Source organism: Talaromyces amestolkiae (assembly GCF_001896365.1).
Source record: "Talaromyces amestolkiae strain CIB chromosome Unknown scaffold17.1, whole genome shotgun sequence".
Classification (NCBI taxonomy): domain Eukaryota; kingdom Fungi; phylum Ascomycota; class Eurotiomycetes; order Eurotiales; family Trichocomaceae; genus Talaromyces; species Talaromyces amestolkiae.
The window spans coordinates 591,492-610,530 of record NW_024468053.1 but is presented as its reverse complement, the minus strand read 5'-3'; the positions used below and the strand labels follow the sequence as shown (position 1 = coordinate 610,530).

Sequence of the window (19,039 nt, the reverse complement as noted above, 5' to 3'; positions counted from 1 at the left end):
CCGTCATGGACGCTCACTCTTCCAGAAATAATCTGCTACACACTTACGTACTCTCGTGTCTCAGTAGTCGCCAACGTGGTGGTTATCATGAGCAAATCGATTGAAACATTTCTATTTTTATTGATAGAATACAGAATGAACGTGAGTATGTATTGACGTGATACAGCTGCAATACTTCAACAATGATGAAAGACGATCAAAATGATAGCATCATCAAGATGATCACGAATCGGTGGCTGAGCTTGGTGCTGGTGTTGAAGATGACATTCGGCACCTTGAGAAGAACCCGAATTTGTTAGTCGGAGAGCACAAAACGTCACTGCCACAGTTCACAGTCCCTCGTATTACTGCTCAGCCGCATGTTACTAGCAGAAGCAAAAGGCTTGAGCGTTGAGGCTGGTGCTGCCATATCGTGACAGGGGGTCCGGGTTTTGGCCTATCACAGCATCAGTGGCCGTGCAATTAGTACACCAAGGAAGAGCGTAAGATACGACGAACGGTATATTGTGTACGAAATTTTCAAAAATTGTTGCCTGCACCTTCTGGCGCGTGGACAGACGATCCTCTCACACCCCCCCAATTCAGCCTCGAGTCGACTAATTTAGCGTTGGCCGTAATGTACCCTAGTATTTACCGTACCGTTACAATCATATTGTCTGCCTTGATAAAGAGATCATTGCATCTTTATTTAAAAAGAGCCACCTCCCCCTCCTTCAGACGAATCTTCATTGTCATAGTCATTCGTCTGATACGCCTGTTGTCTATAAAGTCAGGACACTTTCCAGTCTTGACAACTTCTACTCTTGCATCCTCCAACACACTCTTATATACTCACTTGACCTTGATCACCTGCCTGGTCTTGTGTCTTGGTATCTTCAGGGCTTTCTATATATATACGGACCTTTTCAAAGGTCCTTTACCGCACTTAGGGACAACCGTCAAGCTGTCGCTACCATCTCGTCTCGATCGACTGTCTCTAGACAACATCCTGCGGGATCGAAGACGTCCGCGCAGTGACACTTTTTACGACTACCAGCTCCCGTCGCAACAATCGCCCACCATGCCTTTCATCACAACTACCGGCAGTGGTAATCACCACGATACTGTCCCCGTGACAAAGGTCCGCGACCTTGAAGCCGACGAATCCTTCGTCCTGACCGAATACGAAACCCACGCACGCAAATGCACCCGCTGTGTCGATGCACTCGACGCCTTCCGCGAGGGTCGTCTGCTGTGTGACCGCGGACTCGCCTACGCCCGCGATGTCGCAAACTACGTGTTCACAAAATCCGGAAAAGCGTACTCGGCAGTCGACAATGAGCATGACGAAGAGGTCTTAGTGCGCATTCCACGCGAATATAAGGCTTGCCGCCGGTTGCTGCTGGCAATTGAGGAAGGGTTGAGGTTGCGCCGTGAGCAACCAATTGTCAGTTACGATGCCACATACCCTGTTGGCGCACGACGACCTACCACTGCCAACTCCGCCGCCGCTGCCGCTGCTACTATGAGCGGCGACGATGGCGAGCCAGTCACTGAAATCATCGAGCGCGCTCCCCGAACGCGTCGTCGCGTTATCATCTACCGTCGCACATCTCCCGGCCGAACCTCATCCAGCCGCGGATCACTATACGAAGCAGACCGCGTCGACCGTCAAGAGCGCCGACAATACGTGCGCTCCTCGCGATGAAGCCATATACCCAATTGAGAAAGAAAGCGAAAAAAAAGAGCCTTTTAAATCAGTTGTATCCACCATCCACCCAAACCGGAACCGTCTATCGATGTCGAACCATATCTCGTCTCCACCCAGCAAAAGTGTCGTATCGTCGCAAACACATGATAGCACTAGCAATCAGCGCGATGCATGATCCACGAGCTATACCGCAAGAAGGACTGCATGACCCTATCGGGAGACCGACTGAGTGAGTCATGAGTAACTTGCATATGCACACCTTTCCAAGTGGACAGTTGCCCGCCTCCCGTTTGAGCCTAGTCGCACACGGGACCCGGGAACTAGCCCAACCTGGCATAAAGCGGGGCCGCTTCCCGCTGGGGCCATTTTTGTCCAATCATCTTTCAGTCTTATACTTCTTCAGTCTATGATCGTGATTGGTTCTTTTTTTTCTTTTGTGTCTTGATGAATAATACATGTCTGTATGAAGTTATGTCTTGAGTACTAGTTAGTTCTAGATAGTCAATGAATCGATCGATGCAAAGAAACTTTTTCTTTTATTTCTACGTAGTCCGTACTAATTCTCCGACAAGAATGTCAAGTACGTATATCCCCGTGTTTGCTGTGGGTAAGTGGGCTATGCATGTCAGATCCACTTCAACATAGCCACTATGACTGCAGCTACCACTTCCTGCAGTCATTGATCAATGACAGGGTCCAATGGATATGCCATAGGGCTTGATATAGTGAGTCACTGCTTTTATGGGTATCTAAGTTCTTTTCAAGGATTAGTTGGTAGAAAGTCTAGACGATTTACTGCTATCGCTAAAGATACGGAACTGAGTATTGCCCAAAATGTACTTTTTGTGATTGCTCTAGGACTTATACACTGTTTATTGACTACGCGCTTGTCCGATGCAAACGGGTCTTTCAAACTTTTTTCAACCTATGCATGATCTCTTTCTCACTGATGTATATCGAAATTCTTTCCACTTATTGTTGTATTGCTGCAGTTAGAACTTGTATCAAAGCTTCAAGAAAGTTCTCCGTGTGGTATAGCTGTCCCGGTAGCACAGAGCACTCTCCTAGATCTAGATTGTACCACTACCCCGCAGTCCTTGAAAGCGACAATTCCATGCTCTCTTCATCTAATTTAACCTACATCCATGACTCACAAACTGAATGCATTCGGACCAACCATCTCCGTCCAATAAGATACAACGAATATGAAATCGCTGGTTGCCTAGTTGCCAAGGTTTTTCGATACATACTGTGGCTAGTGCTGTATCTTGTATTCTGTACGAAAACTACGTATGCATATTTTAGCCGGGTAAGACTGTACGATCATGAAATACGGTGTTAAGGTTTGGTGTGTGTGGATTGGTCTGCTGACGCTGTACATCACCGCTCGCTTGCTCGCTTGGTAGTAGTGGTGGTGGTTTACCTAATCCATTTCGTTCGCGCCCTTTTACATTCGTAATCCGCCTTTTGACGATATACCAGTATTGTGTTTGTAGGAGATGGATTGTCGTATTTCGTCATCAGTCGTGACACACTCTCTCGCACATTCGATTTATTTCTTCTCCGGTCTTGTCTGTGGGTGTGAGAAGGCGGGGTGAAGGTTGGTGTTGACTCATGAGTGAATGAAATGTCTTAGTGATAAGATTAGAAACTCATAGAAAGAATAGTGAGACAAGCAGGTATCATGTGGACATTTTCAGAGCTCGGCCATGAAGATTTCAAGATTAGATATTCATGGATGTCGTCAGCTGCTCACGATATGGAGATAGTAGATCCGTTGGTATCGATTGCCATAGCATAAGCTCTGTTAGTATATATGTAGCCGGTATGATTGTCCTACCGGATGATATTACACTATCTAGGTAGTCCACGAGGCCACTTGCAGGCATCCATACATATCAATATCCTACATCAAGATACGTCGAATCGTGTTTTGATCCATCGAGGATAGACGAGATGCCGGACGGCCCGGGCCTAAAACATGCGTCTATCCAACAACTTGATACGTTGGCCTACGGAGGCGTGTTGTTTAGTAGGGTGTATATGTCGATCTGCTCGCGATGTCGAGTCAGGATAGCCCCGATCCGGGGGGATAGATGTGGTAATGGGATGGTGTTGTTGGTCAGGAGGGCATTACACGGACATTTATTTCGAAAATTTGATAAGTGATGACAGTTTTAGTGAGCGATTTCGTGGCCCGAATGTAGTTTCCGCGTATTTTCTAAACCCTGGTCTTGATAACGATCATGAATAATTTCAAAGTCCGTGGAGGGTCAAGAATTCAGATAATGTGGACCCACTTTCCCATGGACTCTTGGTCCGTGCTTTGAATGTCAAATCATGTGTTGTAGATCACGTGTAGGACTCCCGAAATGAAGCCGCATCTCCGAAAAACATCAATTGGAGGACAATTTATCGACCTCTTCTTTTCCCAACATATACTGAGCGCTGCATCCGAGCAGTCAATTCTCAAGGAAACTAATACAGGGTGCTCATACAGTACTCGTGTATCAACGCCCATTCCATTTCACGACCTCGACGAACAATTCCGAGGTCTTCGACTGTGATCGATCGAACAACTACCAATCCATCCTTCAATCCACTCTAAAGACACAAAATGGCAAAGAAAGGTACTTTGCATATTTTTATTTTCAATTCTCAAATAAGCTGACAAGTAATCAACAGCAAAGTCACGAACAATGACCGTCCGCCTCATCTCCATGGCCATGACCGGCTTCTACAGAACAATGATCCGACCACGAACCCATCGCCCATTGAGTATGCTCAAATACGACCCTGTCGTGAGGAAAAAGGTCCTCTTCTTGGAAGCTACAAAGGGTGGAAAGGCGAAATGATCCCCCATACCGTACGATATTCGTTGGTTGAGGTTGAGGTTGGGGATGTGTGTGAATATGTGATACGATAGAGAAAAGAAGGAGGAGATTACATTCTGTATGAATACTTACTGGCGTTCTTTGTGTTTGACTGCTGGATGCTGCTTTTTGCGCAGTTGCATTGGGAGGTGAATGATATGCTATTCTTTCTTCTCTTATTTCTTGCCCTTGGTATTAGATACTCTCGACAGTTTAATGTGTCCAAATAAGGCGATAAACAGATGGGAAATGGGACACTGGAATTTTTGTGGCTTCATTGACTCGAATCGATTAGTAGCAATAAACTACTGGCCGCTCGACAAGACTCAATTCAATCACTATATCATGGGCATATGAATGCTATATTCTTGGGCCAGAAAGACGTCCGACGTATCAGGACCCAGCGTGAAAAGAGCCACGACAAACAACACTCGAGTCTTGAGGAGGTCAGCAAGCCTTTCATACTTTTCATCTAAACTTCTCCCGGCTGAACACTGAATCGCTTGAGACTCTTTCAAGTATGGGACCAAATCCCATTTCAGCATGTGCTGTGGTTTCTTGCCATGGTATCTTTCATGTATCCTCCAGCTCGCCGCAATTGCTTGGACTAAATGAACCTCTCGCAATTCCCAGGATTGTGCGTTGTCTGTGTCTGCTGGACTACCCAGCTTTTCGTCGTCCTTATCTTGCGGACCATCTATCTTGGGGGCATCGATTTTCTCACTGTCGCCAGAGACGACGAGCCGGATAGTAATGTCAATCAATATGATCTGCGCCCAAAGAAGATGATCAGCGGACCATTTCTTGACCACATTAAACCTTTGCTTTCCCGTAAGTTGGTATTTCCAATGTTGTGGTCGAAAGTCGGCGAGGAGTTTCAGTGTATGGGGCATAAATATAGACCTTGTCACATCCCTGTCCTTGGGACGAATATATTCATTTAGGTTATTACCTGTTTTGCAAAGAGAATACTCCACCATGCTGCCCTTGACACTATCCGGGAGCTGGCTGTAGAGCTCGGCGAGAGAGCAGATACCCCAACTGTATAATCCTCCAGGCGCAGCTCCCAGTCCTGTGGATAAAAAATCCTCGATGCTGTTGAGCCATGGCACTGTGTCAGTTCTGATAGTGCGCTGAAAGTCCGTACAAGGTTCAAATTTCGCAGTAACCCTCTGAAACATTTCCTTTGCTTCGAGTTGCAACCAAGGCAGAAACGGTTTCAGGAATTGGCCAGACGGAAACCCTACTACCAAGCCATGTATCGAACAGAATGTTGCTGCTAGAAATATGGTTGGAATTTGTAATCCGGTGAAGTCTTGCCAGCTACGTATCTCTTTTTTCAGATGATCCTGGTACTGTAAGTCTAACATCCTATTACCTGATTCCTCAACTTACCCGATAATCGGAATTCCCTATATTCTGATAAATTCCAAGGGAATCACACCTTACCTGATCAGAATCGCCTGATGCTCTGGCAGGTGTGCAAGACTGCTGTATTAACACCCTTCTATTAGATTCATACATGATGAGCTAAATCGAATCACTCACTGAATAGTCGGGGGTGAGACCGCTGTAATTGCCGGAACTTTGAAGCCCTTCCATAAGATCCTGGAAGTTATGAGCCTCCTTGAGCAGATTACCGGCAACTCCATCGTCACTTTCATCCGAGTGAATGAAGTTCCAGACATTGCTCTCAAATTCATCCACTTTTGAGTCAAGAGTGATTGCCTCTGCTAAGATATCAATTGGCAGATGAATGTTTTGGCCGCAAATATATTTTCCGAAGAACATTGCACCGCAGGTCATGGCTGCCATTGTGTTCATCCAGGCAACGTTATCCCCTTGAATACCATACTTTGATCGAACCGCATCATGAATTTCGAAAACGTCGCCATCGAAGCGGAGCACTTTTCCGATAGTCTGGATATTTTCCGTAGTGATTGCTCTCGATGGCCCAGTTGCATGGAAAGTCCGGTCCTCATTATTGATAGTAATATTCTTAAATCCCATGATGATACACAGCATACCGAGCGAAGACAACTCAACATACTGGAATGGCACATCCATGCATGATGGGATTGTATCTGCGTCTATCAGCCGCCGTTTGAGCGATTCGGTCTTCCGGATGCCGCAGGCAGTTATGATTTGAGACCATGAAGCACGAGGACGACGCATGAGTTGGAGCGGATGACGATACCTCCACCACCAGAATCGTATTCTTTTCCACCAGCTGAGTTCCGATTCTTTGACAAGGCGGAATTCATAGTCTCCTTTATCGGGGATCCAAGCCAATGCAGCCAAATCATCACTCAAGTCACCGTTGGCTATTTATCCATGGATCACTTTATCCAGGGCAGTAGAGATCTTACCTTACATTTTGCGTTCGTGGCACTTTCTCAGAGCTGAGCCTATACCAGAACATCCTATCGTCATCCAGAAAGTCTCTGATTTCGGAATAGTCTATCCCATGCTCAAACCCTGTTTCCAAAGCTTGCAAAATTCTGAAGCACGACATGTCGAGTTCCGGGTAGTACAATTTCATCTTCCAGCCTATGAATGACCACTTGTGGCTAACGTCCTGTGCTGCGAAGTTGATGGCTGCTCGATTGCATTTGCTGCGTGATTCGCTTGAGCTTATGTACTCAAGCAGAAACTGTAGGAAAGAAGTGATGAAAGCTGCTGCTGCTAGGATTGCTGCGGCGAGGGAGGTGCTGTCTGATACCATTGTCGTTTATTTCGTGGTGGGTTTGCACTTGTCGACATGAGACATGCATTTATGAGATACGACAGCCGTTAGGTTCTCTAATCTACCTTTCGGCATGAGTGACCGGCCGTGGTAGTAGTAGCGTAGCCATATGGCAAACTCAATCATGAAGGCAAGTACCCAAACCCGCATGGCGCATCCGACGTCACCATGAAGTTTCTCCGTTTAAGAAGGAAGTTATTTCCAATCGAGGATGGCGCTGCAAATATTTTCTTCAATATTACACCTACCTAGCAAATCCATTTCGGTAGCACGAAGCGAGGTCATGTAGAGATAAACTTTTCGTCGTTATTAACAGTCTGCTATCAGGCTTTGGCCATTAATGCACATATTACATACCGGTATCATATTGTGGCGAACATTGAGTGACCGATAGTCAGCTGGTACATTCGAGTTCAAATCATGGCTGATTAACATCAAATTAATCAGCTGGACGTTAGGCATATACCTCGAGAAAGCTCAAAGTCTTCGAGATGCATCACGATGTATCTCAGATTAAAACCAATAAGGCGGGCCCCAAGGCGGCATATACTCCCACTCCCCCTTATGAATAAACACCCAGTCCGGCTACATTAGGTCCCTTAACGATCACGATCATCCTTCTCCATTTTAGGCACTTTATTGACCCTGTCTTCTTTCTTAAGTTCGCAAAACAGAGGAAGTCGCCCTCCAAATCGATAATGAACAATATTGTTCTCCTACTTCAGCATATTTATATATTACTAGATAGGCGCCCGAGTCCAGTCGCGCCGACTTCGGAAGTACACAAAGGGAACCACTTGGAACTAGCCTACATCATGTCAAGTCGATAAATTGTGCTACTTGAGATAGAAAGTATTCTGTACTCTATTATTTCTTTGATATAACTTCGGCATAAACTTGACTGCAAAACTGGACAGATTCTCTTTCGAAATGGACGAACCAAGTGCTGTAAATATCCGGCTCCCAAATTCAGAGCAATTCCATCTCGCCAACGGACAAGAGCAAGAATATCTAATCCAAATATCATGGCCCTTAGAATTGCAGAACAGACACGACTTCGCTGGTGAAGTACCCATTCTGTAAGTAAGCCCCTTTTACTCAATACTGATGTCCATACTTATACAAGGTGAAGATACATTGTAGACGGCAACGCCTTATTCCTCACAGCAACCGAAACGGCCTGGCGCCGCGCAACTTCATCGCAATACTCTGGTGGAGGTATAATCGTCGCCATTGGGTATCCCTCTCTACACGGGAAGTTGTACGATATGCAACGACGTAGCTACGATCTTACTCCACCACAGCCAACAAATGCAATCGCCGGACACGGAGGCGCTGATGTTTTCCTTGCTTTTATTGAGAATGCCGTGAAACCGGCCGTCAAAGCTCGGTTTCCGCACGCAAAAATAGCGAGAGAAGCGCTGTATGGCCATTCATATGGTGGCCTGTTTGCGCTGCATGCATTGTTTACGAACCCGGAGTTGTTTGATTGTTATCTCGCTAGTAGTCCATCGATCTGGTGGAATGATCGATTTATCGAGAGGGAGGCTACAAATTTCATCGCGCAAAAAGAGAGAAAAGAGGTGGAAAACATGTCGAGGCCGTCTTTGATGGTCTTCTGGGGCTCCCTTGAGCAAGACGCGCCACTCCGAAATGGCCATGAATCCAAGGATGATTACGAAGCCCGAAGAAAGGTCTGGCTGGATTTGAGAATGGTCGATAATGCGCGCGAGATTTGTGAGAGGCTAAAGGGATGCGAGCGGCTACAGACGGTGTTGGGTCATGAATTCGAGGGAGAGGAGCATACTAGTGTCATGGCGTGCTCGGTGAGTCGAGGGCTGACTATGTTTTTTGAGGCTTGGCCTTTGTGATTTATTTCTGTGTTCTGGGCGTTTGAAAAGAAATTTCGGTGACTCAAAGGTCCCAACATATGACACGCTCACTTCCGTAAAGGTCTCATAGCCAAGAGTATGGTATGGCTTGGTATGATTCCGACCATTGTCTGCACGGCCTGGTGTTCGATACCGCTATACCGAATCGCTACAGAGACAGTATAGATAGGATCCTCTCGCGTATCGCACCCAAGCACTACGGAAGAATCCGGCGAAAAAATACTTCAACGAGAAAGGCGTACATTGTACGATTTTCTTGTCGGCCAACAATATTCCCAGTCATCCAATGAAAAGGCTCGGAGATTGCCGCTAATCTTATCTGATCATCTCGATCTCCACATAACCCTTACTAGATCAGACTAAAATCTCTCAAGGTTGGAGTAATGTGGATGCTTCACGAATCGTGGTCAGGCGATATCGGACATGTGTGATGTTTTCCTCGTAGCGCTTTGCGGATTTAACGTGCATGAATGTTGGTTTTTTGGTATGCTGTTGACTATGGCGTGGCTGGTATAAAGACCATGAGGCCTTCTCTGGACAATTCATTGTTCATGCAGTCGAATTTTTTTGTCTACATTCGAGAACAATTTTCATGATGGCAATCATGGATAAGTTTCATACCATCGTTGGCAAGCCCCAACAAGGCCCCACCCCCGTCGACGATCCAAGTGCCATGCATATCAGAGCCGATGACAAGGAAGCTGGCATGATCAATGAAGCGCCCATGTCAGACAAAAGCGACATGAAGCCGAGTGAAGCTGCTCAGCCAGGTGTCAAGAAGATCGAGGCTGTCACCATTTCCTGGAGCAGGGGGTCAATGTTTACAGTGTTGATACTGTACGCTCTCTCTTTCGCCATTCACCCGTAAAACTCTTGTTCGGTCGAGCTAATGGAATAGAATCTGGTTCCTCACCCTCGTCAACAACATGCGCGCCTCCATCGTGCTCAGTCTCAGTCCCTACGCCACAAGCTCCTTCCAAGGCCACTCGCTGCTAACTGTCATCACAATCGTAGCCAGCAGCATGACCTCCGCCGTCTACATCCCCATGGCCAAAGCACTTGACCTGTGGGGTCGAGCCGAGGGTTTCCTGCTCATGGTCTGCTTCTGTGTCCTAGGCATGATCATCCTCGCTGCCTCTCACAACATAACAACCTACTGCGCCGGCCAAGTCTTCTACTCCGTTGGATTCGGCGGTTTAGCTTATAGTTGGGACGTCCTCGCTGCTGATGTGACAAACCTACGTAACCGAGGATTGGCGTTCGCATTCACGTCCTCGCCGGCACTGATATCGGCGTTTGCGGGCTCAAAGGCTGCGGCTGAGCTTTTGGAGAATGTGAATTGGAGATGGGGGTATGGGATTTGGACGATTATTTTGCCGGTTTTTGCGCTGCCGATTTATTTCATGTTAGCGTTTAATTTGCGCAAGGCTGAGAGGGAAGGGGTTCTCGTGAGAGAGAGAAAGAAGTGGAAGTTTGATTTGCAATCACTCTGGTGGGTTGTCACGGAGTTTGACCGTAAGTCTTTCTTACCTCTCAAATGAGACAAATTGATACTGATAGACTGGACAGTTATCGGAGTCATACTTTTTGCCGGCGGCTTTGTCGTCTTCCTTCTCCCTTTCACTCTCGCCAGTACAGCTCCCCACGGCTGGCAGACAGGCTACATCATCGCTATGATCGTCGTCGGCTTTGTTGTGCTCATCATCTTCGGCCTCTACGAAGTCTACCTCGCCCCGGCCCCCTTTCTGAACTACAAATTCCTCATCGACCGCACGATCATGGGCGCATGTTTCCTCGACATGACGTATCAAATCTCCTACTACTGCTATGCGTCTTACCTCACTTCGTTCCTGCAGGTAGTGTACGAGACAGATGTGGCTACAGCTGGGTATATCAGTAATACCTTTAGCGTGGTCTCGTTTGTCTTTCTCTTCATTGCCGGATGGCTCATCCGCGTCACGGGTCGGTTCAAGTGGATATTGTGGGTATGCGTGCCTCTCTATATCCTAGGGTTGGGACTGATGATTCACTTCCGTCAACCGGGCGGATATATTGGGTACATCGTCATGTGTGAGATTTTCTTCTCGGTAGCTGGCAGCATATTCATTCTATGTGTACAACTCGCCGTTTTGGCGGCCGTTGACCATCAACATGTCGCCGCGGCTCTGTCGCTGTTGTTCGTCATGGGCAGTATGGGCGACGCCGTTGGCAGTGCCATTTCAGGTGCTATCTGGACGAATACATTTCTGCCACAACTTGAAAAATCACTACCGGATTTATCAGTGGATAATTTGTATCTCATTTATGAGAGTCTGCCGGAACAGTTGAGTTATCCGGTGGGAAGTCCAACGCGCGATGCCATTGTGCAGGCCTATGGGTATGCGCAGACGAGGATGCTTGCTGCTGGTACTGCGTTTATGGTCTTGGGCTTTGTTTGGGTAGGTCTCATGAGGAATTTGAATGTGAAGACCATGACGCAAACCAAGGGGAATGTCTTCTAGACTGTCCAGTCGAAATCACAATCAACTTGAATCGAGTGCGTTCAATGTTCATCATTGGATTGCTCGAAATTTCAAGTTTGTATCAACCTGTATGCATCTCGGAGCACCGCCGAAATTCGTGTTGCGTACCCACAGTCTAACGCGGGATCTTCGGTCGAACTGACGGGAAGGATGGCTTCTGAAACACCCCTGTTCACTGCTCCCGGACGAAAGATACTTTTTGGTGCTAGTGTTCTCCGTCTCGGTAAGCGGATGGATACATACGAGCACTTGTGCCGTCCAAATCTGCTGTAAATTAATGATTTGCGGCAAGTCCGAGTATTTGACAGGGTGATCAGGAGGCTATATCTGAGCCACGTACCCGTCTACATAGTAAAACTTGGTTAGTTGCTAGTTAATGAAACAGACATTTGATATAGGGCTAACCCGACAAGGGTCTGAGATTTGGTTCTTCATAATCTTCAAATCTTGCAAATCTGAAACGGACTCCAGAAAATGGGTGGGTGCCGCTTGTTGTCGGAGAAGAGCGGCAGTGTTAATTAACCCCTCTAAAAGAGTTTAGTGAGCAACCTGAGTCTGAGGCTACCCCTAATAAGTGCTTCGCTATAGACCCCAGCAATCTTTGGGGGAGCTGGGGTGAGTCAAATCACAAAGCCAACGAAATCAGTTTCATCTGGCTATAATGCCCATTGTTAATGCTTGTTTCGATATGCAATCTTGACTAAGCGTCTCAGATCCGAAGCCGTCGAATCAGATACGTCTACTCCATAGTAGTACGTACGTAGCAGTGATCACGATGATGGTCTCCGAGCCGAGTCAGGTCGATACGCTGAGGCCTGAATCGTCGCGCCATATGGCAGCCATATGGGTTGTTCGAGACTCAAGCATGGATCATGGTTGTCGAATGGCTGTGAGTCGAGGGACAAAGAAGCGTGGTTGCCACGTGATGCGAACGGGGCGCCTGAGATTTTGGGGGCGTCCCTTGACTTTGCTCAGTTTGCTGTCCGAGGGCCTGTACTTGTACTACTTAGAGGTACAGCTATACACAGACTGCGAAGCTGACCACGGCGTCGTTCGTTTGCAAGTAAGCTAGTTCAGCGGCTTTCGTGAATATTATTCCTTTTCTTCCTTTCCGTTTCACGTGTCTCTTATCCCTTTCCTATTATCTTATTCCCGAAGAATAGTTCTTTATCCTGCAACATCGAATACCTTCCGAGACTCTGTCTGTAGCGGCTTKGCAGACTAGCCTGCACGGCTAAACTGCCGACCCGGAGGATTTCTCATCGCATAAGGATGAACCCTTTTTGGCGTCTGCTCGTCGCTGAAACACGAGTGACTATCGTCGGTTTCACCGTTTCTCGCGTCGATTCTGTCCGTTATCAGCTGTACAGAGCTGCACGTCGAGATGATACAAAGTATCATTCATCAAGTCTGCAACCAGAAAACAAAAGCTTCACGTGTCAGAGCCCGGCGCCCAGCGCCCCAGCAGCAAGCCCGCCAGCCAGTGAGCGCGGCGGCGGTGGAGAAAATGGCCATGATGATCGTTTTTCTTTTGGGTCCTTGACCGACTGAGTGTTGTGCAGCTAGCCTAGCATTGCCTGTAAGAGAAACGTAAACGGCTCGCCCGCGTGGTCGGACTACCGCAGGGCTGTGGTTGGTCCATCAGGCAGATCTAGCGAAGATGGGGAAAGGACAAACAGCTTGCGCAAGGTGTGCAAACAGCAGAGTTTGTAGTTCAGTTGTTAACCAAGGCACCTAAGGAACTAAGCAAACTACTATGTAGAGTTAGTCACTGCATAGTACGTAGTAAAGGGGAAACTGCCAGAGTCGATGATCACCACTCTGTCTAGTGTCCACTGTCCACCAGGAAAGAACGCAGGCACAGCACATCGTGCCTCAGTCGCTCCTTCCTCGTTTCTTCTTCCTCTTACCTTCCGACTACCACACCCCATTTTCCATCTTCCTTCCCCTGCTTTATCCTTTCACTCTACTTCACCTCTCATCAACCCATTTTCTTTCTTTCCCAACTCCACCCGCGCTCGGCTATTGTCTCCCCTTTCGAGTGGGCATTGGCCTTGCTGTAATCTAATTAATTCTGGCTCTCCCAATTTCTAGACAAGCCTCTTGTCTGTTCTCCTGATTGTACCATCCAGTGACTCTCATTGGTCTTGCTGTCTCTGGTACTTTGCATGAAGATATTTTCGACGGTACAGATCTGATTGCAGCTCACGATCGCAGCTTGTCCTTGTCGTGCAACCAGCGCCAACGGCCACCTGCCAATAGTTACCAGCCGATACCAGCGGGTCTGTCGAAAGTATCCCCTCCTTACACAACATTCGATCCCCAGCAATTTTCGTTTCCGAGCCGCAGTTTGTGCCATTCGAGTCGTCTCGAATAATCGTCGTCATCGTCTACCTCCCGTTGTCGCACGTTTTCTTCCAAACGACCGCCCGCATCAAGGATCGAGAGACGGCTCCGAAAATTCCTGCTATTTCGGTGAAATACAAGGAGGTTTTCTCGGTCGCTCTTCGGAACTTAGACTCGCCTACATCGTCGCGATTTCTAGACCAATCGGTACGGATTACGAGATACCAGCGGAAGATCAGTCTGAACGACACATCACAATTGAGATCTCGGAGGTTTTGAAATTCTGGAGCGAGTCTGATTAATCGATCACAATTGGGCTGTTTCAGTGTTTCGAGCGACCCCAAATCCTCGGTCAGTACGACGATTAAGACACGATAGTTGCACACATCGTACGGTAATGACGCGACTCGTTTACGGCCTTAATTCTACCAATTAATATCCTATACTCCCCGAACGCCATGGGGAACTCTCAGGGAAAACCAGTGGCCTACACTGACGAGGGTTAGTACGCTCAATGCGTCTGGTAGGGGTCATTATGTCTGATGTGATTTTAGTCAACCTCAATCATTTCCGATTGCTCCGCGTCGTCGGCAAAGGAGCCTTTGGCAAAGTCAGAATCGTCGAACGAAAAGATTCAGGTTTGACTTTTGCCTTGAAGTACATTCGAAAAGAAGAAGGTGTGTTTCTTTGTTCTCAATTGAGGGGTAATACTGACAGATGAATCTGGTAGTGGTCCGTTCAGAAAGTGTCCGAAACATCATCCGTGAACGCCGCATGCTCGAGCATCTCAATCATCCGTTTCTGTGCAATTTGCGATATAGTTTTCAAGATATTGAGTACATGTACGTGCAGTTCTAGCATATTCCAGAGTCCACCTGTGCTAAAGACTTGCAGTTACATCGTTGTCGATCTTATGAATGGCGGTGATTTACGTTTCCATATCTCGAGAAAATGCTTCACCGAAGAAGCCGTACGTTTTTGGATGGCAGAACTTGGCTGTGCATTGAGATATATTCACTCGCAAGGCATCGTTCATCGTGATCTCAAACCCGATAATGTTCTTCTCGATTCGCAAGGACACGTCCATTTGGCTGATTTTGTATGTTCAAACCTTTGTCCCAACTCAGGATTTATGACTAACTCGTGTAGAACGTCGCGTCTGACTACAAGCCTGGAAAACCATTGACGAGCAAATCTGGAACACTAGCGTATCTGGCACCTGAGGTTTACGAAGGCGGCGGGTACTACTTTGAAGTCGATTGGTGGTCTTTGGGAGTTACCTTCTATGAATGCATATACAACAAGGTGAGACACTCTCAAACATTTTGATTGTACCAAGCTAACATAATAATAGCGCCCATTTGAAGGCCGTAGTCAGGAAGCCCTCACCGAGGCCATCGTCAAAGCACAACCGAAATACTACGCTACGAMCCCCGCCGTGTCGATCCCTTGTCTACGAGCCATGTCTGCTTTGATGGAAAAAGACCGCAGCAAGCGAATTGGCGCAACTGGTTTCGAAACCTTCACATCACACATCTTCTTTGCCGACATTGACTTTGAAGCTTTGGAGAGAAAGGAGATCGACCCTGTCTTTACGCCCTCAAGTGAAAAGACCAATTTCGATGCAACATACGACTTGGAGGAACTCCTTCTAGAAGAGGCACCCTTGGAAGCCAGAGCTAGGAGACAGAAGCCTCGTGCTGAATTACGAGATGATGCGACAGCCAAGGAGATCCGTGAAGATGAACTCCACCGTATAATTGAGACCATGTTCGAACCTTTCGACTACACGCAGGTCAATTATAATGGGTATGACTGGGATCAGGTTACCAACCACACAGAGGAAACTAATGCGTCGTTATCTAGTAACGCGGCCGCTGCTCTGGCTGCATCTTGCAATCCTGAAGATCAACTTCCCTCCACAGGCACTAACACCGGATCCGGATCAGTCCACTCCCGACAAATGTCTCATTCTAACTCTAACTCTGTGAGCGGAACATCTCCTCCTCAACACGGGGATAGATCTTTTGTTGCCAATCAAACAACAAACTCGGTTGCTGCAACATCAGCTCCCGACGAAGAGCGTCTCTCCACATCATCCCGGACGAACCGCCCTCCTGTGACTTCAGCTCCTCCAGTTCCACAGCATCCTACGTCTTTCAGCCGACCGCTGCCGCCGCTACCACCTAATCTACGACAGAAAGGTGCTACTCGAAAAATGAGCAAAGGTGGCGGCGTTCAGATGGTGTTGGAAGAGTCGGGGAGCTGGAGCGAGCTTGCAGATCAGAGTGCTACCCTTCCGGCAGAAGGGTACGAAGGTCTCCTCAGCAAAGGACAGAAGCCACCAAACAGTGGTATGCTGGCATTCTTGAGTCGTAAGAAGGGACGCGAACGCAGCCCCAAGCCTACTGAGCCAGGAGTTCTCGGTAAGGAGGGTGCTCGTCATATCATTTCCGGGTGACCAATGATCGATTGGTGAAACGATATCACTTCGCTCGGCTTGATGTGGCTGGATCATTTGTATCCAGGCTATCCATCTGCAGTAACATGGGAGGTTTCATGAATTTAGGGTCATGTCAGCACGAGTTGGTGCATTCGTGTCCTTGGGGTTTGGGTTCGGGTTCTCGATTACCCGGTCATTTCGCTCGACCATGAAGTCAAAAGTCGGACCCGCGCGATTTCTCATCACAGGTCATGCCTGTCCATGTCACAATATCATCTCCACTTGCATCTTCCTGAGATCTGAAGCATACATTCGGTACAGATCAGACCAGGAATCTTCTTATTTCTTCGAAGAAACGAGGTGCTACGATTTTTCTTCTCTTTAATACATACATAAGATATCAAAGTCATGTCGCTTGTCATCCTTTGATTTGGGCTTTTAGTTTGATACCTGATACCTACTGATACAGGAGTTCGTTGCAGTTATTATTGTTCATATGCATGGGGCGGCAGTCCTGCTAGTCGGTGACTGACTGTGAAATAACTTGACGATCTGTTACATACCCAGAGTTGTTCTTTCTTCGCAAAGTTGTCAGATTATCTATATTCGGTATACTTATTTCCTTCATGTATTTTTACAGAGCGTTAGTCAATAGAATTCGGCTTGTCAAACATTCGATGTCGCTTGGATAACAATCTTTGTCTAAACAGAACACACAACCACTAACCCCAAACCAATTTCTCAATCTCACTGTCCTGAGACATGGAAGCATGGTCCGCATGACCCTCATCCAACACCTCATTGCCCACCCGATACCGCCACCGCTTCCCCATGACCTTCTTAAACCACTCAACACTAACCTCACCACTCATAATCTTCCTCGAGAACGGCCGCAGCTTCTCGCCCCCTTCTCTGAGAGTGCTGTTGAGAGGCATAAGCTTCACCTCCGCATCCGGCGCAACATATAACACAGCACTCAACCTCCTCACGCCCGGCATGCAACGAACCCGATGTCTAGCGACAGGAATCCGACCCCCGCTCAGAACTAGAGCACACCATCCCGTCAGAACCACCGTTTCGGTTCCGGAGACGGGATGCCATGTCCCTGGCGCATTAGCATCCTCGATCTCGAGGCCGGGTGTACCGTCCTGGAATACGATACTAAAAGTCCCGAAGTCCGTGTGAGTTCCGCAGCTATTGAGATTATCTGGGTCTGCGGCTGAGTGATTGTAGTCACAAAGACGGAAACTGAAGTTGTGGTTTTTGTGGACTGAGGCCATATTGGTGCCGGACAGGATACTGAGAGTGTAGAGAATGGGGCCGATGGAGGCGTTGTTGCTTACATTTTCGAAAAATGTGAGGATCTCGTTCAACCCTTGGCGAGAGAGTATTTCTCGGAGATGCGCGGGGATCAAGGCAGCTTGAGCTAGGGATAGATCGATTGTGACGTTTTGGTCAGATGTGGCATTGGGGCTGGCACCTGTCTTGAGGATGCCGCGTTTGGGGTAGTGTGCATTCAGGGCTGAGGCGGCTTCGGGGTGCTCACGTAAGTAGTCGGAGAGACGCCGGATTGCGTCGAAGGGTGCTGAGATGTTGGGGTTGGTGGCAACTGTGGTTGAGCTGGAGGTTTGGACGTTGCTTCTTCTGACGGTTGGCGAAGACTCCTGAAGCTGGGAGGAGCTGTCGCTGGGTGCAACGATGGTAGACATTAGGTAATATGTGTCTGGTTTATTTGATAGATAAGGTTGATGAATAGGAATAGCTGTGAAGTTCTACTGTGACGGACACTGGAAGACAATTATATACCCATAGCCCTAATACTCAGTTACACGTACGTAGAGGCCGGAATATACCGATACAACTCAATGAAAGGAGTGGCAACAGTGCGGGGTATATCCCCTTCAGTGGAAATTCATTATCTCAACGAAATGAATCTCTTTATCTGGGAAATTATCTGTGTGCTGTGATTCACGGTGTTTTCCATCAAGTCCATGGATAGGGCTCGGAATGGTTGCCCTAGCTCAATTGAAGGAATCAACTGTGATATGTTTGGCACTCGAGCTATGATTCGTTGCGAACTTGGTAACAATAGACCCATTGACAAACAGTCTAACGATGGCTTTCAAGGTCATGGAATGTACGTCGGCCATGGTGTATGCCATATGGTCGAGAGGAATGAAGCCACGATAACGTGGAAAGCATGTGGCAGCGGGAGCGAGTCAGTTGGCCCAGCAACATAGACAGAACCTTGCCACGACCGCCATGTTCTATTAAAAGTGTTACTAGGGTGAATTTAAATTTCGTCATAGACTTTAGATACGAAAAAACTAAATCATTGTAACGTTACGAGAAGTTGTAGAAAATAAGAAGATGGTGTCTCAGTTTCATGCTGGTCGCCAATCTGCCAAGTAGCTTGGTTTTTCTTGCGGGTGGAAACCAGACGCGCGTATAGCTACGTCGTTGTTTGTTTACTGCCCAACTCTTTCGCTTTTTCTATTAAGCAACTGGACGGCCTACAGCATCTGCA

At 47.5% G+C, this 19,039-nt stretch overlaps 5 protein-coding genes across 5 annotated transcripts; 3 read left to right on the top strand and 2 right to left on the bottom strand.

Moving 5' to 3' along the window:
* Nucleotides 1–1,060: 1,060 nt before the first annotated feature.
* On the top strand, nt 1,061–1,687 carry BHQ10_008004 (uncharacterized protein; the record flags this gene model as incomplete). The annotated part of the gene is made up of 1 exon (XM_040880763.1): nt 1,061–1,687. One exon carries the CDS (start codon nt 1,061–1,063, stop codon nt 1,685–1,687), a length of 627 nt encoding a protein of 208 aa, XP_040736507.1.
* Nucleotides 1,688–4,901: 3,214 nt separating this feature from the next.
* BHQ10_008003 (uncharacterized protein) lies at nt 4,902–7,288 on the bottom strand (the record flags this gene model as incomplete). Its single annotated transcript, XM_040880762.1, has 3 exons — nt 4,902–5,696; nt 6,112–6,871; nt 6,933–7,288. 3 exons carry the CDS (start codon nt 7,286–7,288, stop codon nt 4,902–4,904), a joined length of 1,911 nt encoding a protein of 636 aa, XP_040736506.1.
* Nucleotides 7,289–8,239: 951 nt separating this feature from the next.
* On the top strand, nt 8,240–11,702 carry BHQ10_008002 (uncharacterized protein; the record flags this gene model as incomplete). Its single annotated transcript, XM_040880761.1, has 5 exons — nt 8,240–8,388; nt 8,442–9,135; nt 9,815–10,038; nt 10,100–10,716; nt 10,771–11,702. 5 exons carry the CDS (start codon nt 8,240–8,242, stop codon nt 11,700–11,702), a joined length of 2,616 nt encoding a protein of 871 aa, XP_040736505.1.
* Nucleotides 11,703–14,527: 2,825 nt separating this feature from the next.
* Nucleotides 14,528–16,530, top strand: BHQ10_008001 (uncharacterized protein; the record flags this gene model as incomplete). Its single annotated transcript, XM_040880760.1, has 6 exons — nt 14,528–14,570; nt 14,624–14,746; nt 14,800–14,911; nt 14,964–15,168; nt 15,219–15,374; nt 15,424–16,530. 6 exons carry the CDS (start codon nt 14,528–14,530, stop codon nt 16,528–16,530), a joined length of 1,746 nt encoding a protein of 581 aa, XP_040736504.1.
* A 704-nt stretch (nt 16,531–17,234) lies between these two features.
* BHQ10_008000 (uncharacterized protein) lies at nt 17,235–18,221 on the bottom strand (the record flags this gene model as incomplete). The annotated part of the gene is made up of 1 exon (XM_040880759.1): nt 17,235–18,221. The coding sequence occupies one exon, from the start codon at nt 18,219–18,221 to the stop codon at nt 17,235–17,237; it is 987 nt and encodes a 328-aa protein (XP_040736503.1).
* Nucleotides 18,222–19,039: the final 818 nt, after the last annotated feature.